The 26,458-nt window shown below is 49.4% G+C and overlaps 1 protein-coding gene across 12 annotated transcripts in view; it reads right to left on the reverse strand.

The window, feature by feature from the left end:
• Positions 1 to 17,683: 17,683 nt before the first annotated feature.
• PAX5 (paired box 5) overlaps positions 17,684 to 26,458 on the reverse strand; it is a 180,523-nt gene continuing 171,748 nt past the window's right edge. For all 12 annotated transcript variants that reach the window (XM_081510326.1, XM_081510311.1, XM_081510287.1 and 9 more), the window contains one exon: positions 17,684 to 24,787. In XM_081510326.1, the coding sequence (XP_081366452.1) occupies positions 24,708 to 24,787 (80 nt within the window). In that variant the 3' untranslated portion in view covers positions 17,684 to 24,707. The remainder of the gene's footprint in view (positions 24,788 to 26,458) is intronic.

A 26,458-nucleotide genomic window follows, 5' to 3' on the forward strand; every position in this document is an offset into this window, starting at 1 on the left:
TCCTGGCTTGCTTTCCCATGGCCATCCCATAAAACACTCCAACACGCTGGGGGTTATTGTTTACTCTGGATATGCGTGTGTGTGCATGACACTTGTGTAATGCTATTTGTTTACTGAGGAGTTGAGTAAAACCCATCTTGTAGCAATAAAACTTGAGAATAATGTCATACCCCATTGGAGAGGTGATGGATCAGAACAACTGACCCAGGACAACTGTACTATATATTCTCCAAAGGCAGAGGGCCTTGTTTCAGCCATTTCTGCAGCCCTAGTGTACCTAGATTAGAGAATGTTCTCTGTGAGTAATGGGCTTCCCTGGTGGCTCAGACGGTAAAGCATCTGTCTGCAATGCAGGAGACCCGGGTTTGATCCCCGGGTTGGGAAGATCCCCTGGAGAAGGAAATGGCAGCCCACTCCAGTATTCTTGCCTGGAAAATCCCATGGACGGCAAAGCCTGGTAGGCTACTGTCCATGGGGTCACAAAGAGTCGGACACGACTGAGCAACTTCACTTTCACTTTCTGTGAGTAACAATATTTTTTCATCTTGGCCCAGATTGTATTGAGACCCTAGGTTCCTAGCTTATGTATACCTATGGACAGAGTTCAGGAACTCCAATAAACTATGCATCTATTGATTGTTAAATTCATGTTCACTGACCACTTAGTGTTGACTACATGCTAGGAACTAGGAGGAATGCAAAAATTACTGATATATTTCTTGATCCCAGTGAGCTCCCAGTTAGTGGGAAGCTAAAGGAGATATTTATCCATTCATTCATTCACCCATTCAGTTATTGATTCTACTAACACTAATTCTACTAATGTCAATTGATGTTCTAGGTACCATTCTAGGTACAAAACAAAGTCATGGCTCTTATAGGAGCATATGTTCTCGTAGGAGGAAACAGGCATTAATAAAATCATTACAGTAGTAAATATTTTAATATGATAAACAAAGTTAAAGAAGATTTTAGAGTTCTGTGAGCACAAAACACCAAGGGGAACAGAGTTCATCAGTAGGTCTCAGTGAAGGAAGTTTTCTTTGAGCAACTGACCTCTGAGTTTAGACCTAAAGGGTAAATTAAGAGTTACTTGGTCTGGGGGCGGTATAAGGGAGGGGAACAAGTCAGGCAGGAGAGAAAATACATTTAATGTGAAAAACACTATATGATGGGCCACAGATGATAGGCAGATAACATGCTAGGGGAGGTCCCAGAACAAGTTTCATTGTTACTAGGGGAATGAGGAAGGCTGCCAAAGGTAGAACATAGTAGAGGATGAGGACTCTAGGGTAGACTGTGAACAGCCTTGAATGCCAGGCTAAGGAGTTTGGACTTCCCCCACTGTGGCAGAGTCACTGAAGGTTTTGGAACAGGAGAGTGATGTGATCAGAAAATTTAGGTGAGAGGGGCTCCTTCATTCCCTACTGTATGTAATCCAAAAGGATCTCAGAGCTTCTGGCCTCCTGGAGCTCAGAGAAATGTTTCAGTGGCCAGTTCTCCCCTGCCCACAAGAAGAAACCATGTATACAAGAGAGGCAGGGAATAAGGGACACAGGGTCCTGCAGCTGGCACTTACTTCCTTAGTGGCAAGAAAATGTGTGTGTGAGCGTTGTACCCAAAATGGCCCAGAGCAGAGACCTATGTGTGAAACAGGCTGATATGAGAAAGGACCTTTTAGGACCCTTTAAGGTGCAAGGAAAAGAATCCCAACTCAGTCTAAAATAACTAAAGAGGATTAATTGAGCTATGAGACTGCATACCTACAGGTGATGACACTGCCTTCAGGATGGCTGAATCCAGGGCTTAAACCAAGTCATCAGGATGCTCTTTTTTGCTCCATCTCTTGCGTTTGCTTCCATCTATATTATTGGCCTCGTTATTTCCCATTACAGTTGAGCTTCCTTTAATGCAGGTAAAGAAAAGAACTCTTGAAAGTTCTAGCCTTACATTGCAGCACAAACAGGGAGTTTCTGGGAGTCAGTATATAAATCACAGGGAAGCACTCAGATTGGTCCTGATAAGTCACATGCCCATCTCTTAGACCAATCCCTGCTGCCAGAGGGAAGAGGTACTATGGTTGGTCAGGCCTGTCTGGAGACCAACTGGCAGCCCCAGCCAAATCACACACAATGAAGGAGAGCAGAGCCCCAGTGGAAGCAAAACTGAGTTGACAAAAATAACCCAGAGTCATTATGGTCTGTTTCTCAGGCTGTCCACTGTAAGGCAAGTGACCCATGGAAGAGTGTTTGTATTCATTCTAGCAAGCTGGGAGGCCAGGTCATTCAAGGAGAGAATAATAATAATAATTTTACTATATACATATTTTTAACTGAGCTTTTAAAAATATAGATATTACTCTTTCTTAACTTTCATTTATTTATTTAGTTTGGCTGTCAGCACAATCTTCATTGCTGCATGCAGTCTCTCTCTAGTTGCCTCAAGCGGGGGTACTCTCTAGTTGGAGTGCACAAGTTTCTCATTGTGGTAACTTCTCTTGTTGCAGAGCATAGCCTCTAGAGCACACATTTAGTAGCTGTGGGCCACAGGCTTAGGCATGTGGAATCTTCTCAGACCAGGGATCAGACCTGTGTACCCTGCATTGGCAGGAAGATTCTTTACTACTGGACCACCAGAGTAAAGATCTTTTTAAAATATTCTTTTCCATTATGGTTTATCATAGGATATTGAATATAATTTCCTGTGCTATACAGTAAGACCTTGTTTTTCATCCATCCTATATTAATAGTTTACATCTGCTAATCCCACTCTCCCAGTCCTTCCTTTTCCCACTGTCTTCCCCCTTAGCAACTGCAAGTCTGTTCTCTATGTCTATGAGTCTATTTCTGTTTTATAGATTTGTGCCAAATTTGAGATTCCACATATAAGTGATATCATATGGTATTTTTATTTCTCTTTATGATTTACTTCACTTAGTATGATAATCTCTAGTTGCATCTGTGTTGCTGCAAATGGCATTATTATGTTCTTTTTATGGTTGAGTAGTATTCCATTGTGTGGTGTGTGTATATTATACACACACTACATCTTCTTTATCCATTCCTCTCTCGATGAACATTTAGGTTGTTTCCACGTTTTGGCTATTAAATGAACTTTTGAAGACAGGCATGGTAAATAATTTCCACATGACAAGATTAATTAAAGCTGTGGAGTTCTGTTTTCAGTAGAGGTCTAGTTGTTCCTCCAAGAGATGGCTCTGTAATTTTGAGGAAAGAGCCTTGGTGGGAAGTCAGGTGATTGGTCTCTGGCTCTGAGCTTGCCCCCAGCTCACTCTGATCTTAGACAAGTCCTCTCTACAATAAGTGGGGTGATATCTACTGGTAGAATCATGGACTATAGCCCTCTCCTGCAAGATCCACTCTCTCTGAGTTAAATCACATTGCAGGACACTCATTGCTCCCACAAGTACAAGACGACCCATAGGGAGCATGTGAGCTCCGCCCCCACCAGCTTCTCTCTGAGAACTGAAGAGCGTGTGGCTTATGCTAGGGTTAAGAATGAACTAAAGTTCAGTATTCCTGAAATGCCTGGCCGTGGCTCCACTGACAGGGAGCTACAAAGAGGGCATTCACCAGCTGTGGTTTCTAAGAAGCCAATTTGCAGAGTCACAGAGACTGGAAGATCTGAAAGGTCCCTGAGCCAAGACCCCGTCCTGTGCTGGAGCTCCTCCCTGACAGTCAGGAGAGCGTTCCTCCAGTCTCTGTGCACACTTCTGTGATGCGGGGCTCACGCTCCTCCTTGGACCCCTCAAGGGTCCAATTTGCCTGTGACACCTCCCTACAGGTGCCAGTGGTACAGAAGAGCATCCTAGTCACCATATGGGGAAAGAAAAAGTCAGAATGGCTGGAGCCTTGAGCAAGTGGCAGAGGCAGGAGATGAGGGGCAAAGATGGCAGGACCTTAAAGACTGAAAAGGAGTCTGAACTCTGCCTCAAGGGCAAAGAGACGCCTCTGAAGGACATTGAGCAAGTGGGAAGGTTAGCCCTGGGGAAGGCCCCCGGGATGTAGTGTGGAGGACAGTGAGGCTCATCAGGAACCTGAACCCAAGGGGGATGATGGATGTGGAGTTGATGAGGAGACAGGTGGGAAGACCGAAAGGCTGGCTGAGTGGCATTTGGTGACCCAGCAGATGTAGAATAGCACCCAATGGGAGGACAGAGGCAGCAGATGGGAACCCAGGGACATAGCTTTGGACAAGGAAGTAAGTTCACTTGTAGACGTGGGGCATGAGAAATTCGTGGGGAGTCATCTGGAGACTTTGAGGATAGTAGTGGAGGCAGGAGGTTCAGACAAACCCCCTGATTCCCCCACCTCTTCCTCAGCAATGATTTACCTATCCTGGGCCTCTGAGAGAACTAGCCTGCTCCAACTGGAGTAGCAATTTCTGAACAGGCATTCTGTGTGGAGCAGGGATTTTACTGTCCTTCTTCTTTGAGGTCTCTTGAGCTTGGGGTCCTGAGGGGTCCCAGACTCTCTGGGGACAGAGAGATGCTCCTGTATTTTCCATTTCTCAATGGCAGCTCCGGAAGGGCTCAGAAGGCAGGTAGAGGCTGGTGGTAGGAGTGGGGTGGGGACAGGGAGAAGGAGACCAAGCAGGTCCACAGGTGTGCAAGACAGGAGAAGGGCTTACAACAACACCATAGATGAAGGTGGGTTTCTGTTTTACTAAACATTTCAGGTGAAGCATTTCTCATGGGTAAAGTGAAAAGTATGAAACTGTTAATCACTCAGTCATGTCCGACTCTTCTCGACCCCACGGACTGTAGCCTGCCAAGCTCCTCTGTCCACAGGATTATCCAGGCAAGAATACTGGAGCGAGTTGCCATTTCCTTCCCTAGGGGATCTTCACAACCCAGGGATGGAACCCAGGTCACCTGCATTGCAGGGGTATTCTTTACCGTCTGAGCCACCAGGGAAGCCCTCTCATGGGTAAGGAAGGAGCCTAAAGAGAGGAGCCTTAAAAATAGAGGCTAGCTCCTTGAGTCCAAATTTTAAAAGCTTAGGAACTGCTGAGAGGGGAAAAGAATGGATCAGATGGCTATAAAACTGAGTTGAAATAAAAGGAAAGAAAAGACAAAATTATTATGCAAGCAATACACGTTTATATTTGTGAACTAGAAGGTGTAATGCATGGTAAAGAAAAGGAGAGGGTGTCCCTCTAGGCCTCCCCAGTTTCCTTTAGGTGGCGGGGTCACAAAGCCTGGCTCTCCTCTCCTTGGTCCCGGAAGTACAGCCCAGCGCAGGTGGGGAGAGGTTGGGGGGCAGGCAGGGACAGGAAGGCTGGACCCTCTGTGGGTGGCCGGAGCCCTGGATCCTGAGCCTGCTCAGTGCGGAACTCTGGCCTTGGTCGTTGCCTCTGGAAAATGGGGCGAGGCGCCTGCGGGGCGTCTGGCTCGGGGGCTGAGCTGCTGATGGGCACGAGGCAGGGGACTGAAGGAGCCGGCTGGAAGCTGGTAATTAATAAATGAAATGCCCTGGGACTGCCGCCGAGCCGACTCAGATGACATATCTGTCGCGGGCTCGGCAAACCATTAAATGACCATTTTCTGACAGAACGACTTCCCCCGCTGCCGCCGCAGAGCTGCCTTGACTTGCCTGGGACGCGCGTCCTTCTCACCCATTTTCTCTCGGCCGCCCCTCCCCCAGCCAGCACCCCGCCTCTCCCCCACCCAGCATTCTGCCCTCCCTGCGGTGCCGTCATCCTGAGTGTTATCTCCCTTACTGTCTCTCCATCCCTCCGCCTCTCTCTCTCTCTGTGCATTCTCTGCGTGCCTGTTCTGCCCTCTTGGTCTCTAGGCGTCTCTGTCTCTCTCCTCCCCTCCCACCCCGGCGTCTCTTCTCTTTGTGGCCACCTCTCTCTTTCTCGGGTCTCTGCACGCTCTCTCTCCCAGCCCCTTGTCCTCTCTCCCTCTCTCTGCTTCTCCCCGTCTGTGTAAGGTTTAACTACAACCCCCCCCCCCAACCCCCGTGTCTGGCTCAGCCTCCCCCCTCCCCCGGTTGCCTGACGGCTCCAGTTCATTTCTGCCTGTTTAATTGGGCCCCGGATGAGTTTGGTCGACAGGGCCATTCATCATGTGGCCGCGGCTGGCGGCGGAGCCCGGGGGAGCGGCGCTGACAGCTCCGCCAGGCTGGGATGCGGCCTGCGTCGGGAAGTTCACATATTTGGGCATTAGTGCAGCTATTAGTTTAACAAGCTTCGTTTATCCTTGTCACTACCACTTCAGCTTCCCATGTAATCATTTGAAATGTAGATTACAGCCAGACAAATGGGACAGCGCAAGATGCGCAGGCTGGAGGGAGTGACACGCCGCTGCTCGTTAGGGCTACCTTCCCAGCCCCAGCCCCTCCCAGGCCCGGGTTTGATTAGCTTAATATTCACATGATTTCGGTGGGAAGCGCCAGTCACCTGTGCTGAGCCCCTGGTGCTGGGCGGATGTGCCCGGGGGTGCCCCCAGGTGAGGGTCAGGGCAGGGCCCCTCTGGTCTAAAGATCAGCCACCCCTAGGCAAGGATACCCGGGAAGGCCAGGGCCTCAGAGCCTGTCTCCCAAAGCCCCCTCCTAAGGGGTCTTCTTCTGGGGATGAGGGGGTTTCCAGACTCGCTTCTCTCTCCAGTTCTGATTTCTGCAGCTTGGACGCTGGGCGCTGTCTCCCTGTGTGACCTGAGTGAGGTCTGTCCTTCTCTGGGCCTTATGTCCCCATCTGGAAAGGAGGGTTTCGAATGAGATCATGTTGGTCTACTTTTCTCACCTTGATTCCTCTGAGGGAGTCCTCCAGCTTCTAGTCACTTCTATCTCTCACCTGGGAGACCAAGGGTCCTTTTCAAAATGTGAACCTGGCTGTCTACACCCTACTCCAGAGGCCCTCATGTAGCCTCAGAGGGGCTACATTCTGCCCCTCACAGAATAGGGCAGAGCCCCTAGATAGGGCTTGGGAAGGGGTGGGGAGGGAGGGTGTGGGGTTCCACTGCTGCCAGCCTTCCAGCGCTACATGCCCTGCCCAACCCCGGTGGATGCGAAGTGTCTCCCTGCGCCCCTGGCTACTGTCAAATGCCCCTGCTCTCACTCTCTGGGGTTTGTGCTGTTTTCTCTACTGGGAGAACCACTCTGTGCCCCTGGGCCCCTCTCCCAGCTCCTTTCCTCAGGCATCTCCCTTATCTTTCAGATTCTCAGTTTAGAAATTCCTTCCTCCAGCACATCTCCACTCCCCGAGTCCTCTGCCCAGGGCTTCTCCTCCTTTGTGGGTCTCAGAGTCCTGATCCTCCCTTCAATAGCGCTAAATACACGGGGTCAGTCTGTTTATTTTCATCCCCACTGGACTGTAAACTCCATGAGGGCTGGGCCTGCCTAGCATGGAAAGTACACAACTGGGTTTGTAGGAAGAGTAACTGGAACACAAGCTCTATCTGAGGAGCCTCTCCCTTGCGCTAGTCTTCCTCACAAAACAATTGTGTTGTGCCAGGGCTCCTTCTTCCTGGCTCCCCTCTTTTGTACTCTGCTGATGTGTTCTGGAAGGGTCAGAGTCTGATTCTCACTGGAAGGCTCCTCTGAATCCTTCAGCTCCCAGGAGAACATGGTCAGCCCACTTAGAGTTCAACCTGGAAGAGTTTAGTGACGAGACTCTATGCAGAGGTGTGAACATCACAGAGGAGACTAATGTGGATGGCAAGCCTCAGTGGGGATCTTATAACCCTGGACTGAGAGAAGGGGAGGTGGGGAGGAGAGTGTCATTGCCAGAACCCAGAGAAAGAGCTGGAACCATGGAAGAGGGGCTGTAGGAGGATGTAACTCTAAAGGCAGCCATGCAGACCTGGGGTGAGGTGAGGGAGGAGTGAGGGCTGAATTCTCTGATGAAGTCACTCTTCTCTCCCTCCAGGCTCTGGCTGGTGCTTCCCAGGGGCCAGGGTTCTGTGTGATGTGGGCCACAGTGACCACCTCCTAGGATGCAGGGCAGGGTAGAGGAAAGAGATGAGCTGGTAGGTTAGGGGACAAACGAGGGTATGGAGAATCCCATGTGCTGCCCCCACACTCCCTCAGGATGGCCCCTCTGCATGGAGGCGAGGACACCCCGGAAGGGCCACAGGAAGGCACATCTCAGGACCAAGTGGACTCCTCCACAGGGCACGGACACCATCAGCTGCTGCCTTTACCTCGTGTCTTCACTGGCATCTCTCTCTACCCAGCCCAGCTGGCCTTAAGCTTCGTGTCTTTTCCCACCTCTTTTCCCTGCCGAGGTGATTGTCTCCGTTTTCTTCCTGACACCTTCTGAATAATGACACTAGACCTTGAAGCCAACGAATCGTGAATCAAAGTGGCTTCTCGATATCATAAAAGAGATGTTCTAAACCCCAAACATAAAGATCGTTTTATCTTTATTAATAGTTTAATGCATCTGAAAAAGCTATTTGACATTTTTTACACCTCCAACTCCTTCCTTCATGCATTGCTGGTCAGATTACACCAGGGTTCAGCCACTTAAATCCACTTAATAACTGACTAAATTCTACACTGAATTTACATTGAGCTACAAGCTGATTCTAGGATACAGATGAATTTTCTAACGGGAAAAAAAATATCCACACCAACACCCTGACTCCAAAATTGTAAATCTGCTTTAATAATGAAAAAGGAATTAAACTGTTGGGATTGATGTCATGTTTAACAGCATTTCCTGATGAAGATTCTGCAGCACAAAGTGAAGGAATAGACCTTGATTAATAATCTGGAATATTTTCTTCACTTGTTTAATTGAAGTACCACATTGGCAAACACACATGTGAAATTAATTGAAAACACTGGCATGTGGGCTCAGCGAACAATCCCTCTCTTCAGCTTCTGGCAGACTCAGTGCACATCAGTGTATGACACTGTTAGTAGAAATGTTTGGTCATTAATGACACTGACTTAGAATAACGTCTTATTGGCTAATTGTTTATATTGTACATACACACACCTACCATGACCACCATGATCTCAGAAACATATCCAAACACATATGACCACATGTAGCATATAAACCAAAGAAGGCAATGGCACCCCGCTCCAGTGTTCTTGCCTGGAGAATCCCAGGGACAGGGGAGCCTGGTGGGCTGCCGTCTATGGGGTCTCACAGAGTCGGGCACGACTGAAGTGACTTAGTAGCAGCAGCAGCAGCAGCATATAAACACACACACACACTGGAGCCTAGAACTCTACACACCCACACTTTGGGCACATACATGCAAATATTCTCTCAACAAGAGACATATAATATGCATGGGTCCATAAATGGTACACACATACTCCCAAGCCAGGCTTAGCAGAGAAAGAGGGGAAAAACCTGCCCTCTGCCTCTCCTCAACTTCCCAGAAAGAAAAAAAAATATCACTGTCAGAAATGTGATAGGACTGTCGAAGACAAGTAGGAAAAACCTCAAACCAACCATGGAAGTTGTGAAACATAAATCCCAATTCTATTTGTTCTGCGACAGTGTACCCAAGACACATTTTTCAAACCACACATTTTCAGATAGAAAATCAAAACCCTCACCAGGCTCAGAATGGCTGAGGAAGTTGGATGGAAATTCTAGTATCCTGGCAGAAGGAGAACTGCTGGCTGGCCAGGACTGAAGGATGCTCCTGGACCACCATCAGCAGGCATTAACTGGCCTCTCATCCTCTCTGTTTTAGAGTTGGTGTGACCATGTCTGCACACCCAAGGCTGTGATTGGACAAACATTCCATAGGTATGTGTGCATGCGTGTAAAGTCGCTTCAGTCGTGTCCGACTCTTTGCAACCCTATGGACTGTAGCCCGCCAGGCTCCTCTGTCCATGGGATTCTCCAGCAAGAATACTGGAGTAGGTTGCCATGCCCTCCGCCAGGGGATTTTCCTGACCTAGGGATGGAACCCATTTCTCTTACGTCTCCTGCATTGGCAGGCAGCTTCTTTACCACTAACACCACCTGGGAAACCCTCCATAGGTATATTCTCCACTAAAAATTTCTTTCTTCTGGGGAGTCTCCAATAGCTCTGATCACCATGAAGCTCCCGGGGCTGTCTTCTACTCCCCTGAATTGATAGCCAGGTCTGTTTCTCCACTGAAGTTCAAATGATTGATTTCAGACCTCCGAGAGTCTGGGAGCTCTTCCAATGCTTAACTTCTTTCTCTCAAAGACCTCTTCCCAATAAGGATCAAATATTGACTAAAGCAGTTAACTCCCAATCCCCAGAGAAGTAGATAATGTTACTATATATTATTCAGAGTAGTGTCTGTTTATGCCCACATCCCGTTTTTCTTTCCCCGAAGCTGTTTTGTTAATCTTGAGGAAATGTCCCAAGACTTCTTGAAAAGCTCCGTGTTTTTGGTGGATTTGCTGTGCAATGTCCCTAAAACCATTTGAATACTGAAAAAAAAATGACATCCTTGGGTGAATTCTCACCCAAGCATCATTCTTCCTCAGAAACAAGTTCCTGGATCAGACAGTCAGGCTTCTCTTTGCAGAAGCCTCACTCTGCCCTCCCCAGTTTGTCCCTCATGGACCCTGAAGCCACCATTTTTAATAGTTCCCACTGGAAACCACCTGCTGACAGGCAGTCTGCTGCCATTGGCAGACTGGCGCTTCTTTGGCTTGGGGGTAATTTCCAATGACAGATGCCTCACTGTGGCCAGAGTTCTGCAATTTCATCCTCCACTTTCTTCCCAGCCATGGGGAGGGCACTAGTGCTGACTGAGATCCAGTTGGTTGGCTAAGCAGGATCCAGTGAAAGTGTTAGTCACTCAGTCGTGTCCAACTCTTTGTGACCCCATGGACTATAGCCAACCAGGCTCCTCTGGACGGGATCCAATGCCAAGGGGCTTTTGAGGGATGAAGATCATCAGAGGGAAGGAGCCTTCCATATCTTTGATCTCTTATTGACTCTGAGTCCCGCTGTCAGTGCTTGGTTTCTTGCCCTTGATTCGTTGGGAACTGCAGACTCAGCAAGGCTTTTTAGAGGGAAGGCCTGTAGAGCAGATGGTTCAGCTATATGTCCCCCACCCTGTTGTGCAGTTGGAGACACTGAACCCCAGGTGAGGATCTTCTGACATGGGCTCGTGTATGTACGTGTGTGTTAAGTCGCTTCAGTTGTGTCTAACTCTGCAACTCTATGGACTGCAGTGGGTTCTTTACCACTAGTGGCATGTGGGAAGCCCTCTGACACAGAATTAGGCAAGAGGAATTAGGCAGGAAGATGACAGTTCTCTCTTGGGAGGAGGGCTCTTAGCTGATCCCTCCTGAGTTCCTGAAGTAGGTCTGGGTCCTCTGCCATCTGCACCTAAGTCCACCCTATCTTATGTCTCCCCTCAATTCAGTTAAACAAACATTTATTCAATAACAATCAGCTGAATAAATAGTAAATGAACGAGTCTCTTCTTTGCACCAAGCAGTGTGAGACAGGCAGTGGAGATGTGGTGGTGTGGCAGAAACTGCTGCTCATGTTCCAACAGCCACCCTTTCTTTGTCCGTAGTAATAGAATTTGTATCTGGACAAATAGGGCCGCTCGGATAAAGATCACCTTCTCCAGGCTCCTTTGCAGCTAGATATGGTCATGTGACTCAGTTCTGGCCAATGGGATGTAAGCAGAAGTGTCAGGTGCCTGCCTCCGAAGAGACAACTGGTTCTCGTTTCTTAGTCTCTGTCCTGCTTCCTGGAATGCTAGTGCTGTCATCTTGGACCTTGGGGCTGAGGGACGCAGCCCAGGGGGGGCCAACAATGTCTGAGTCTTGTCCTTGTGGGCCTGCTGCCGCCAAGTTACCATATCTACCCTGTACCAACTTTCAGACTCCATACGTGAGACAGAATAAATCTTATGTCTTGTATAAGCTACTGTTCCTCTGGATTTTTCAGTCATTCATAGCTAGTCAATTATAGGCAGTAAAATAAGTACTTAACAAAGTTTGAAAAAATATCATATTCTTTCTTTGCCAAGGAAATATTAGACTTTTTCAAGGGGAAATTTTATTTTTAAAAAAACTAGACCTCCTATTGAAAATATTTCAAATGAAGAGATATGTGTATGTACACACGTACCTCACTTTCCTCCCTCCCCAAGCAAGCATGGATCAAGGAGCACTGATACTGGCTGAAGGGAGGAGAAAGCACTGGACATTTCACTTTAAAATGAAGATCCTGACAGCAGTTCCCAGTCACCCCAGCTGATTTATGCTTTTTCCTGGAATTTTAATTTTTCTGGGATTTTAACTTTCGGCTGCATCAAGGTGTGGCGAGTTGAGGCATGTAAACACAAGGGCAAATCAACAGATATGCTGGCTAAGAAGATACCCACATAGGAAGAGACATCCCAATCTCTCCTGGAAGAAACCTCCAAACTTTCAGGGGATGCTCTTAAAGCTATTTTCCCTCAACTTTGGAGAGAGGAAGCAGCAGCTCTGTCCATAGGTCTCCTGAACTTGCATTTTCCCCAAACTCCCCACCACTTCCTCTCTGTCTTCTTATAGTTGTGGTGGTGAATGGGGGCTGGGGGTTACTGAACAGTCAGGTCCGTTCTCTGAATTGTCACCTCTCAGCACTGCAGAAGGTGGCTAGACTCCACTCTTAGAAGCTCCATGAACTTTTAGTTTTGACTTTGGGCTTTGATTAGGCAATTTTTGGACAACAGGAAAAAGTCCACTAAGCATCAGTGCCTGGGAGACAGAGCTCAATAAATGCTAGTAGGTATGATGGTTCACAGCTCAATTCAAAGGGTCTTGTATTTAGAAGCAGGGCAGAAGATCAGAGTGGACCAGAAGCACAGTTACTGATGAGAAGCCGTGGGACTCCTTCAGTTCTTCGGGCGGGGAATATGTTTGTTCTTCGAGCCTGGTGTCAGCTTGAGTTCAACTGAGGTTAGGGCAAAGGGTAGGAGCAGGGAGCTGGGTAGGACATACTCAGCCATCCTTTTGCTTCAGCCTCAGCCTCTTGATCCTTCACCTCTCTGGAGTTGGTAAAAAAGAATTGAGTGAAGCTGAGGTTAAAATTCTCTGAAATTCATGTGTTATATAGATACAGTCTGGCTATCTGTCCCCAGGCCCATTTCCTCTTCTTCAGTGCACAGCAAGACTGCATTTCTCAGCCTCCTTTGCAGCTGGGTGTGGCCACTGGGTTCTGGGAAATTGAATGTGAATGGAAAGGAAAACCTCCCAAGGTATAATCCTCCATGATCCTTCCTTCTGTGCAGGCTGGATGCAGATAAATGAGATAACCTTGGAAACCACAAGTGGCAGAGCCAAAAGATACAAGGAGGCTGGATCCCTGAGTCACCTTGTGGAAGGCTGCCTGCCTATCAGGCATACCCAACCACTGTGTAAGTGAAAAACAGACTGCTGTGTTGTTCAAACATTGAAATTTATGAGGTGTTTGTTACATCAGCTGGTGTTGCCTCAACCAGTACACAAGTTTATACAGTAATTGAGGAAATGAGTTTGCACCCCACTGTCCATGCTTTAAGAACTTCTAGGAGTTTCAGAAGTTTATCTGCCATGCTCTATAAAGTATGCACAATGTTTTAATTCCACTTCCCAGAAAGATTGTCTTTCCAAACCTTCTTCAGGGGCCTTCCCTATTAAAAAGACCCATTTATAGAAACTACTACTTAGCATTTTTGGAACTTCTTATCCTATTCAGCAGAGTCTAAGTCAGGAGAGTTTGAACTCAGACAATTACTGCTCTTGATTAACAACAAGAACTGATGAGTTGGCCTTTCCAGTGTGCTAAGCAAACTCAGCCGAGCAGAAAATATCACTGAAGGGGAAACAACGGGAAGTGATTTTCTTGGTTACATTACTAGCCGTCGTGATATTTACACATGTTTGTGGATAATGTGGGAACCTCTGTTACCCATGGCCTTCCAGATGACACTGTTGGGTTTGAAACACCATGAATCCCACTTGACCTGGGCTTTAACTGTCAGGAAGTGGGAGTGGGAAGGCCCAAGTGCAAGACCACTGATGTGCTCTTTTAGAGTCCCTGCTCCTCTGGGTGTCCCCAGGGCCAGCACCCAGGCCTAGCCATCAATGGGCAGCTGTGGCCTGGTCCTGTTGGACAGCCCAGCAGCAGCCTGGAGGAATGTCCATTTCCTCGTACCCTTGCCCAAATTGGGTATTTAAAAAAGATCTTTGTGAAGTTGAACCATGTTTCTAATCTTGAATTGGACATTTACTAATATTTAGTATTTATTCATTTATGAATGATCGCTGCATGTCCTTTTTGGCTCAGGCGGTAAAGCGTCTGTCTATAATGCAGGAGACCTGGGTTCAATCCCTGGGTTGGGAGGATCCCCTGGAGAAGGAAATGGCGGCTCACTCCAGTACTCTTGCCTGGAAAATCTCACGGACAGAGGAGCCTGGTAAGCTACAGTCCATGGGGTCGCAAAAAGTCGGACATGACTGAGCAACTTCACTTTCACTTATACTTTCATGTATGTCCTTTACCTATTTTTCTTTGAGATAGTAGTATTTTTCATGTGATTGCATACAGTATTTTCATATATTAAGGACAATGCACCTATTCACATTTTGTAGGTCCCCCCCCCCCAGGTTATTTGTCTTTTCTGTGGAAAAAAACTGTACATATAAAGGTAAAAAAAGAGAAACAGTCAAAAGTTTTAAATTAATTTATTAATTTTATTTTGGCTGCACTGGGTCTTCATTGCTTGGAGTAGGCTTTCTCTCGTTGCGGTGCTTGGGCTTCTCACCAAAGTAGATTCTCTTGTTGGGGAGCACGGGCTCTAGGGTGCTCAGGCTTCAGTAGTTAGAGCGCTTGGGCTTAGTTGCTCTGCAGCATGTGGAATCTTCCTGGAGCAGGGAGCAAATCTGTGTCCATGAAGATTCTTTACCACTGGACCACCAGGGAAGTCTGAGAAGCAGTCAAGTATTTCTATTTTTTCCTTTGAGACTTTTCTGTCTTTATAAACTTATAAAGTCACATTCCATATTCTTACCTCTGGAGCTATGTTTACTGTTCCCACCTCCTGGGATGCCTTTCCTTCCTACTGTCTCTAAAATTTCTTATTGGGATCCTGCCTACCCTTCACAGCTCAGCTCAAAAAATCATCTCTTCCAGGAAGCCTTTCCTGATCACACTTCCCCCAAATGAATGGAATCCCCTCCCTGAGCCTAAATAAATGTTCCTGTCTGCCCCACCCATAGGTGACATTGGTTAGGTTGCCTGGAATTAAAATGTGCACATCACCTGTCCCAGATGGCAGGCTCCTTGTTGATTCATTTTTGCACTTCACCCTTCTTTTGGGCTGTTTGGGCTATTGTAACAACAACAACAAAAAGCCACAGACCAGGTGGCTTAAATTACAAACATTTATTTCCCAGTTCTGGAGGTTGAGAAGTTCAAAATCAAGGCCTTGGCAGATTCAGTGTTAAGTGAATACCTATTTCTTATGCCCTCATACAGTAGAAGGGGGTCTCTTTTATTAGGGCACTAATCCCATTCATGAGAGCTCCACTCCCATGACCTAAGTACCTCCCAAAAGTCCTACCGCCATACACCATCATATAGGGGAGTAAGTTTCAATATATGAGTTTGGGGAGCAGGGGGAAACAAATATTCAGTCTGCAGCAACCATCCTCCTGCATCTAATACTAAGCCTGGCTCAGAGAAACTTCTAGCTAGAGTTTGCATGGTAAAATTTTGATTTCTTTATGGCAGAGGCAGTATCTTAACAAAACTCACATCCATCATTCAGAAAAAAATCTCACACAATGCATAACCTGTTCCTCATAACATCTTCCAAGTAAACATTACCATGTACATACTCACTATACAGATGAAAAACTGTGGCTTCTAGAAGTTAAGAGACAGCTCACATCACCAAACTGACCCTTAAGAACTGCAGCTGACACTCCAGGATGGGCTCTTAGGTGCCTTTATCCCTCCACCTTTTTCACGGCTGTGGCCGTAACCCGATCCCCTGATGGATCACCTCTGTCCGCAGCATCCAGCGTGGGGCTTGGCTCCAGTGGAGGTTTGAAGAACAAATGGGTCTAAGGCTTGAGCCTCACATGGCAGGCCTCAGGCATCTGCTCCGCCCCTCTTTGTGATGGCTGCTGAGGGCAGAGGAGCTGCTGGACCAGAACGTGCCTGAGCGTGTTCAGAGTGGCATTTCCACCCTCCTTACTGGAAGCTAGTAGGGCTTCCCTATAGCTCAGATGGTAAAGAGTCTGCCTGCAACACAGGAGACCTGGGTTGGGAAGATCCCCTGGAGAAGGAAATGGCTACCCACTCTAGTATTCTCATCTGGAGAATTCCATGGACAGAAGAGCATGGCAGGCTACAATCCATGGGATCACAGAAAGTTGGACACGACTGAGCAACTAACACTTTCACTTTCAGTCTACAGGAGGCCTGGCCCAAGCCCACCGTCCTGCATCGTATGGGGGCTGCACATGCCCTGGTTACTGCAGATACTGGTGCCCCATGAGGAAGGCAGGCATGAGGACTCTGTCCCCAGAGAGCCAGGGACAAGGGCTGCAGCCTCAGGGACAGAAGCATGGCTCTGCCTCACTGGTTCCCTTAGGTTTGGAACCCAACCTTCAGTTCCCAAATACTGCTGCTTCCCTTTGAAGTTTGTGCCTCTAAGTCCTGAGTGTTGGGGAGAAAGGAGCTGGGTCAGTTCTCCATGTAGCATCTCTCTCTCCCTCAGGAATCACCTTTGTCACCATCCATTGCCGAAATGAATGGAGGCCGCTCAGCCTGCTTTATTAAATATGAATGAGTCGCCCCCCGTGGCCCCCACGCGGTCACTCACCCACTCCATCTCTGGCAATTACCGTGTCGCACACACTGTGCCAAGAGGCGCAGCGGTCCCTGTCTGCCCTTGCAGACTGACACTGCCCAGCAGGGGCAGGGCTTGGGCTGCAGCTGCCCTGCCCCCGATGGAAAGCCACCTCAGGCTCCCTTGCAGCCGAAGCACTCAACTCTGAAGGCCTAGAGACACGGCACCTTCCCCACGGAAGGACTGTGGATTCTTAGGCCCTGAGCTCTGGCCAGATATGGCCTGTGGCTTTTGAGCCCAAAGACAAAGTCTCCTGGTATGTGCGGCTTCTGGACTCTGTCGCACATAAGCGGGGTGTGGGGTGTGCCCAGACTGCTCAGGTTCTAGGCAACTTAAAGATCTGGCCTGGTTCAAGGTTAAGAGCGTGTGTGCATGCACACACCGTTACTGAGCATACATGCATGTTCACCTTCACAAGAACCCCTAGATAATAAGCTTCACATTAGCAGGGTCTTTGTTTGCCAAGTTTTCCAGTGCTGGGAACAGAAGAGATGCTCAAACACTCTGCTGAATGAATGAATGAGGCGGGTGTTACTGACCATTTTGGATCTAAGGAAACTGAGGTTACAGAACTCAGCCAGTGATCCTCATCACAAGTCAAATCCAGGGGTTTAACTATCACTCCCCATTGGCCCAGGGGCTGGCAGTTTGCCAGGAACCTCTCAAGGGTAGGGACTCTGCCTCTCCCACCCCTGCCCAGGACCCAGTCCAAAGCGCCAGCACATCATTCAAGTTGCACAGATTTGTTTTGACCCCGATTTTATCAGGAGAGTCAATAAAACTCCCCACAACTCTGATGGGCTTTGTCAAAGCTATCATAGACCATCTATGAAGTTGTAAAAATCAATGCGATCAAATCCTTTTTCTGAACTTAAAAAATTACTTTTATTTTAGGAACCAATAAAATTATGGCAAATATTTACAAATAATTATCTCACATAAAGGTTACATAAAATCAATTCTTCACAAGTAACAGTCACTCATGAAAAGACACACAGATATTGAAACTACGCCAATCTTATTGCAAGTTTCTCCAACTAATCTAAAGTAAACGTGTTGTGGTCAACCATTTAACTTAGAATAAAACCACAAATTCCAGGTTCAATGAGAAAAAAATTTAAAAAATGAAACCAAAATCCCACCCCTCTTTTTTCCCCAGTCCCACCCCCAGCCCCTGCCCTCCTCCCAACAAAAGAAAAATATGTCTGACATCTTTGGCAAATTGGCACTGCTGTAATTACATTCAAATATTATTACACACAAAAGCAACACACATCACTAAGGAAAAAAAAAAAAAAACACCAGTATTTCAAGTCAATTATTTTCTACTAGAAAAAAAGAATACAAAACATACACATTTTTAAGAAGCATTTTTTTTTCAATCTGTTGGAGACATCATCTCCCACTTTCAAAGGCAATTCAATTGTGGTATTTTTTGTTTGTTTTTGTGGGTTTTTTGTTCTTTTTTTGTACTTTTTTTTTTTTTACAAGTAAGCATCTATGCAGGCATCACAAACTTTGGCAGTAACAGTAGATATGTATTTTTTTGTTGCTGGAAGGTCAGTCCCTAAGACAGTCAACTGTCTCAAAGAATGAAAAGCAAAAATCCATGCGTCTGCCTGGCAATGAGTTCCATTTGCAATGTAATCTGCATTTCTACAAATACTCAATGTCCAAGGCCACTTGAGACTGAAAACCCAGGGCAGCGTCTTCCAGCAAGAGTCAGGGCAAAACCCGAGTCAGATTTCCACCCTCGGCCCAAACTTGGAGGCCCAAAGGCTGGGCCCAGGAAGTGGGGTCTCACTGCCCACAACCCCACACTGTGCTGGCAGCTTGGATCCAGGGCACGGGCCTCCCTCTTCCTGAGCCCCAGGACAGGCTACTGCCAGGTCTGCTCGCCTCCTCTGACCAAAGGCAAGAAGAGCAGGCAAGAACTGGCATGAGAAGACTCAGTGCTTCCTCTGAGTTCCAAGTACGTCTGAGGTGTCGGGGTGCGAGTGTGTGTGCATGCGTATGTACACTCACATGGGCACGTATGAAAGGGAAGGCCAGATTTGGAGGCTCTGAGCTTTGCAGGGTGTTGAAAATAGACTCGGGACTTACTTATTTTCTTTTTAGCTTTATAGCAATTAATTGGCTATTGATTGGTTGGAATGTTCAACTCTCCATTTCCTCAAATACAATAAAATAGTTTCATTAAAATGTATTCATGCTTGAAAATAAGGGAGCCATTAACTGGTTTCCTTTCTGTTCCACTCCAAGGGAAATGCACTGTTTGTAAATCAACAATCCATCATCCAAAATCACTTGTTCTTTACGGTGCTTTTGGAGATGAGCGATGTGGCCACGAGCGTGGTGACTGTGGGGATAAGAGCAGCCCTGTGGCTGCAGGAGTGGGTGGGCCCAGGTTGGGATGAGTGAAGCTGCAGGTGGGCCTCCTCCAGCCGGTCCTCAGAGTCAGGGAGGAGGGCACCTAACTCCCAAGTAGTCCCTCCCTGCCATGCTCAGAGTTGCCAAAGCTGAGGGGCAGAATTCCTGCCCTTTCCCTCTGGCCCAGAGGCCAAATATACCACCTGAGACCAAGTCCCTTTTAGAATTCATCAAGATTCCCTCAATAAATAGATGAACTTCATGTGGCTCAGGAGTCTTAAGATGTGGGAAGAAGAACAGACTTACTGAATGGTAGTTCTGTTTACCCTTGGAGGTGAGCTAAACAGAACCCCTGGGAACATGTGGATTGAAACTAGAATGCTAGGGATGTCACCCCGAGGTCCCCTTTGATTGGGGGGTGGTGGAGTCCAGGAATGGGACCCCGTGTTGAGAAATTACAGTGAATGAAAGATCAGCTGGTGCCTGCCTGCTCCCGGCAAGAAGCGCCCTGTCAGAGAAGCTGCAGCCCCCTCATCAGGAGAGCGGGCAGGCAGGGGACTCGCTCCCGGTCGGCCCCCTGGGACCTGGCCGCCACTTTGGAGGCGCAGCCTTGCTGACAGTGGGGAAGGTGGATCAACAGCGCAGCTCCACCATGAATATGCAAGAGGGAATCCTGAGTTTCGGGGACAACAAGGGACAAGGGGCCGAAGGGGCTGCCGGGAGGTGGGGCAGAATGCAGGCTAGGAGTCATGGCCTGACTGTCCAACTTTTCAGTAATGTATTTTGTTATCTCTTATGAAATGCGCTTGCCTTGGACCTCTCCGAGGCCCAAAGAACTAAAGGAATGCATTCTCCAGGAGCACCAGTGTGCGTGCCTGGAAACCATCAGTGGTGGGCTCCTGGGTTGGTGAGGGGCCAAGGCCGCAGGGCTGCCTCTTAGCAGGGATGCCAGGGAGCTGGTCTCACCTGCAGGGCTGGCCAGTCCAGGGGCCTGGATTCTTCTTTACCCTTGTGGCAGTTGTGTCTCAGACATAGCTCGTTTCCAGGTATTTGTCAGGAGTGCTTGGTTAGTTTTCAACATTTGCTCTCCATGGCTTGGAGCTAAATTCTAACTGAAATGTCACCCAGAAGAAGGTGGCTGGAGCCAGAGGCTGCCACGGCAGGGCATTAGCTCAGGGATATGACTTCTCATAAAGAGATTTCATCCTCAGCGCCCCTGTGGCCACATCTGGGGTGCTTCCCTGGACCTGTGAAAGATCCTGGCAGCACTGACCTCCCCTCAAAGCCAACAGTCCCCTATCCCGACCACATCCCATGGTCTACCCCTCCCGCCTGCAAAGCCCACACAGCCTTCGAGAGCCAGGAGTGTGGGAAGGAGAGGGTAGGTCCTGGGGGTGCCTGTTCCTGACACTGACTTGCTGAACCTCCTCTCTTGCCTCCCTGAGCTCCCATCTCCCTCAATGTCCTTCATCTGCAATGAAGGACAAGGAGGTGAAGAAGAAGGGAGGCATTGATCAAAGACTGGGGGGTCACAAGCCGGTGATCCATGGGTCAAATTTCACCCAGACTTTTTTTTGGCTGACAGAGCATTTTAAAGTTCTCACATTTGAATGCCATTGGGTAGGGCAAGCACCCACCACCTAGGATGCCTGTGTCCTGGAGAAGTGACATGGTCACCCCACCTGCCTGGCCCAGGAAGCAGCTGCTCCAGGGCCCTTGAGATAGTGATAGTTGCTTCCCAAGGCTGTGGGTACCCCTGATGGCCCAAATCTGGGGACTACTGCATATTGTCACAGCCAGGTTTGAAGTCTGTTCCATCAGAAGAAGGACAAAGAAAAGAGGAGTGTGGGGACATCTCTCCTGACACTGGAGCCCGGGACCCTGCGAGTCAGAGCTCGGCACACGTGCAGGCCCTGTCAGGACTTGGGTGAGCTCCCACGCCCTCTGAGTCTCAGGCACAGCAGGGAAGGAGTAGGGATGAAACCTCAGAAGTGTTGGTGTGGATCTGGCAAAGACCTTGCATTTTTTCAGTGTTAATGGGAATCAAGTTGGACCAGCAAAGTCACCAACACCCTGGCCCCTCCACCACGCCAGCCTCCGAGTCACTGTTTTTTCTTTCCTCACTACAGGTCTTGGGGTTTCTAGGAGACTGAAGGGTGTTTCTAAGCCAAACATTCCCATGACAGGAGCATGAATCTGGAGAGAGAATGAAGCTGGGAAATCTGAGTATTCTCTTCACCTCTGTCTTGCCATGTGAGCCTCTCAGTTTTCCCATCTATAAAATGGGCATTGTGATCTTTGCCCCATGGGATGGTCATGGATTGCAAAGCACCATACACACATCAGTTATGAAAGGGTGAACCCTAACTAAGGCGCCTTGGGAAAGGGATGTGGATTTTGATATGTCATCAGATTTTTCTAGGTTGCAGATAGACTAATGATATGAAAATTTTTTGTAAAATCTACAATGTCGTTTTCAAAAAGGGCTGGAACACAGGGCTGAAGGCCCATGGAGCAACGCCCCAGGCCTCCTGCCACGATGCTGGTGAAAGCCCTGGCCTTGTGTTTTCCATTCAGAATTCTCTGGCATCTACTCAACGGCTTGTGTCCTTTGGAACCTTCCACTCCAAGCTCCCAGGCAGCTCTGCAGGCAGCTTGGGAACTCAGTGGGTGAGATCAGGTACATGTGTGGGAACATGCATGTGCTTCCATGTGCGCTTGTGCTTCTGCCTGGCAGCCCAGGAACCAAGTGGTTGTCTAATCAATACAAATGCAATCTGAGGACCTCAGAGGAGAGAGGAAAGGCATGAAGGGAGCTCATCACAGGTCAGGAGGAGGAACAGGATGGGGAGAGGGGTACACTTGGGGCCAGGCGAGCTTTGATGAGGAAGGATGGTGTGCACTTAGGTAGCCAGTTCAGGGAAAGGTGACCTCCTCCCAATAGCCTGAGACCATAGGAGCATCAGGATCCAAGGATGTGGGTGCCAGAGGCCAAAAGGCCTGTGCTGCAGACCCCAGACTCCACCACTTTCTCTGGAAGGGAGGGAAGGTGGGAGGGTCCAGGTGACACACCGCTTCTACCTTGCCTGGCAGATGGAGGTGCAAGCCGGTTCACCTGGGCTCCTGGAGGTGGGCTCTGGCCCAAGCTGCCTCCTTTCTTTGCACAGCAGGTTTCAGGATGGTGGGTGTGCCTGCGGTGAGCCCACTGGGGCCACCTCTGCCCTGGGGACTGGGCTTCCTTGGCGGTTCTAACAGCCCCAGGATACATTGTCTGAGGAGGTGGCCCAGAACCAGCTCCTGCTGCCCTCACCATCAACTTCCCGCCCCAGGGAAGGGAGGGTCACTATAAGCCAAGAGTCAGGGGGCCGAGCCCAAGCCTCACCTTCACCAGCCACTGCCTGAGGACTCCACCTTGCCGAGCCTCAGTTTCCTCTTCTATTCTACCACCTTATAGGGGTATTGTGGTAGCGGGGGGACACTTGGTGGCGGTCAGAGGAGGTCTGCTCTGTCTCCCTGCCTGGTCCTAGGTCTCCCCAAGCTAGGCCTCAGTTTCCCCTGAGGGGAGCTGACTTACGTCTTCCTCAAAGATGATTTTCACCCCTCTAGGTGTTCTTTTTTTTTTAACTTGGTCCAAATATTAGCAGGATTCAGGTGCCCCAGTCTTCTTGCTCAGAAGTGGAGGGCCTGCCCCAGATGCCCCGTCACAGCCCCAGCAAATGGGGAGAGGAAGTAAGGGAGGGAGAGCTCTCAGGTAGTCCTGCAGGGGAACTCTGCTGTACCAAGGCAGCCGAGGCTCAGAGAGGTGAAAGGTCTTGCCTGAGGACCCACAGCAAGGCAGGCAAAGGTACAGCCAGGACAAGACCTCTTGGGCCTCATGATGTCAAGCATGGGCTCTCTCTACCCCAGCTCCTTGCCAGCTTGGTGACATGCAGACATCTGGCACATTGTCACAGGAGATGGCCAAGTCCACTGTCATGGCTGTCATTCAGTCCAGATTTGGATGACGCCTCTACCTGGCTGTTCTGAGTTGGCAAGAGATAGTATGCAAGAAATTGAGGCCCAAGGCAAAGAGATGGTGGCCCCTGGTACCTCCATTTCAAAACCACTCCCAGTTCACACACCAGTTCCTCGCTGCCGGTCCCGTTCCAGGAAGCTTTCCTCTGCTCCCCAGATCCTCCCAGGTCGCTTTTTCTGACCACTCCAGCCCACAGTGAGTTCTCCCAACTCCCATTCCAGGCTCCCAAGCCCTTGGCCATGGCCTGACCATCACAGCCCCTTGTATTAGCAGGTAGGTACCCACTATGCAAAGCAGGCATCTGCCCCCACCCGAGCACCTTGGTTCCCAGCTGCATAGCAGGCTTCATGAGACAGAGAGGGGCTGCTCGGGAAGTTCTGGCTGACTGCTGTAGGTGTTTTTGATCCTTGGTCCAGACAAAGTCCTTTCTGTTAATCACTGTCTATGTGGCAGGGACAGGCTTGCCCTGAATCCACTCTCTGGCGTCTTGGAGGGTGGGAGAAGTGTCCATGGTGGGTGTCCAATGTGATTTGAGCCTGGGCGCACGTTAGTAAACACATCTCAGTTCAGTTCAGGGGTCCAGGGGCAGGGGGTCTGGAGAGCCTCATGCTCCGCCTTGGTCCATCATCTTCTGGGTCTCGTCTGGCCCTAACGTTCCAAGTCCACAATGCAATTGGTATCTTGGATGCCATCTCACTTTAGAACAGTAGCTGAGGAATCTCCTAGACGGTTCTCTTTTGAGTCCTTTGATACAGAAAAGAGCTGCTTGCACTGCATTGGGCCCAGGGAAATGGAGGCAGGAAGCCAGGGAGGGGTCTTGTAGGGAGGGGAGTGCTTAGAACAAAACCAACCCAATGAGACTCTTAGTCCAGATATTAAAGAAGTAGCGTGAGCAGAGTCTGGGGTCTGGAGGTGGGCATCCTTAGTCTCAAGGGCAGCTCCAAATCCACCTTCGGGGCACCCAGGGCAGAAGGGTGGCTCTGTGCCCAGGTCCAAGTCCTCCTGTGACACCTTCGGAATGCTGGATACAAAATGGGTGGGCAGTCTGCTCAGCTGGACCCTCGGGCCCACAAAAAAAGCAAGAAGGTATTTACATGGGTGCTGTTGAAGCAATGAAAGTAAACTTTCCCTTCCAGGCCTGGGGCAGGAAGACAGGCGGATGGTCAGACAGCTCGGGGGGTGGGGGTGGGGGCGGGGGGCTGGCAGGCTGTGCTGGGGCTGTGGTTGTCTGCAGAACAGTCTGTTGGTTTGCAGTCACCACCGGGAGAAGCTCATAAGTTGACTCTTAGAAATGGACAGGTGTCTAGAAGTCCAATAGCTCTATCATAGACCCCGGAGTCCCTGGCAGGAAATGGGGGAGGGAGTTTCTGGCGAGTAGGGGGTTGCTGGGGGGGGGGTGGTCTCATTGGGCCCCTCTGGCTGTGTCTGGAGGGGGCTGGGAGGCTATGGCCTTCAGTGATATGTGTCAGAAATGCTTGGCGCCTGCCTGGCTCTGGGGGTCAGTGGCGGTCGTAGGCAGTGGCAGCTGTGGGCGGGGCGGCTCCTCTGGCAGCAGCAGCGCTGTAATAGTACGGGGAGCCTGAAAGAGACAGGAGAGGCCACGGAGGTTGGAGGGAGACCTCGTGCCCCGAGATCCGTACCTGGGGTCCCTTTCCACCAGGGTCCCCTACCTCTGTCCCTTCCTCTTCCTCCCCTAGTCCAGACCATTGTCCTCTCTCACCAGCATCTTGGTCCCTCCTCAGGGCCACTGCCTGCTTATAGGTTTCAGGGCCTCCTCGCCAGCTAGAGCTGGGTTGGGCAGACTGGGGCTGATCCCCCAGCCCCAATCCAGTCATTCATGTTTTACTGGGACTCAGCCTTGCCCTGTGGTTTCTGTGTTGTCTGTGGGGCTCTCATGCTGCTGCTGCAGAGCTGAGTATTACAACAGAGACCACATGGCCTGCAAAGCCCAACATATTCACTAGCAGGTCCTTTACAGGGAAAGTGTGCCAATTTCTGACCAGGAAAATGAAAAGTCATCACTTCTTAGTTTGGCCCGTGGAAGCTTGGTGACCTAGCCCTGCCAGCCTCTGAACTTCCCTCCACACCACCACCCTCCTGCTCACACTCAGGCACCCCGCTCCTGCAGAATCCAATTCCACAACCCTCTCAAATATACCAGAGTGCTGATGGCAGCTCTCGCAGGTGGAGCACTTGCATCCAGGGTGGAGCACCCTGCCGCATCATTTACACATGTTGTCTCATTTAAACCTACGGGGCAGGTAGAGTTAGCCCATTTTATCATACTCCCATGCCTCTGCGCCTTTTCCCTGCTCTGCCTCCTGCCTGGAACATCTTGGCTGCACCTCACACCCACTTCCCTGTCTGCTACATAGTGCCGCCTCCTTCAAGTCCCTGAGTCCCTGTCTTCTCCTCTGAGACACCCCCTTTCCTGAGCCTACACCCTGCTGTAGGCTGGACCACATCCTCTGATCACTTCCTTCTCTTCTTCTTCCCCCCTCACCTGGATGGAGAGTCCCACAAAGGGGCTGGGTTCTGCTCTGCTCAGTGTTCACTGTCAGCCCACAGCCTGGAGCCCAGCACGTGGTACGTGCTCATCTGGGTTGGCTGAGAAAGTGAGCAATAGCACTGAGGGAACCAACAATAGTAAAGACCCTGCCCATTCATTCATTTATTTTTCTGACCCCATTGGCTGCAATGCTGGGCAATAATGAACAAACGCAGGCCAATGCTCAGAATCAAGAGGGGGTTAGAGCTCTGAGAACAGAGCTCTGGGAATGCAAGATTATTCTGGCAGAATCAGGCTTTTTCTAGAGGAAATGGGTTGGGTTGAACTTGGAGGATGTGAAGGTTTGGGTATATGAATACCTGGGAGGAGGGAAGGGTATAGCCCTGCTTCCTGTGATCTCTGGACAGAGCCAGTGTGGGGCTTCCTGTTTCGATGCTGGGTTCTTCCCACTGTCTCTGGGCCGCTCTCTTTGATGACATGCTTTGGATGAGGCCTCTAGGAGCCCTGCTCTGTGCTCAAACTTCTCCCTAGGGATGAAAGGGTCTGGGGATTCTCAGGGGGACAAGCAGATTCTCAGAGCCATGGAAGTTAGAGACACTGGGCCATCCCCTCCTTTTATGGGTGAGGGTGGGGGTGGTGGAACTGAGGCTCAACAAACCAAAATCATGGGCCCAAAGCCACAGAGCCTGGCCTGGAATTCTGGTTGTCAGTCCTGGATTAGGACTCTTTCAGCCATGATGC

This window comes from Giraffa tippelskirchi, chromosome 1 (genome assembly GCF_054371585.1).
Source record: "Giraffa tippelskirchi isolate mGirTip1 chromosome 1, T2T-mGirTip1v1.2.pri, whole genome shotgun sequence".
Lineage (NCBI taxonomy): Eukaryota > Metazoa > Chordata > Mammalia > Artiodactyla > Giraffidae > Giraffa > Giraffa tippelskirchi.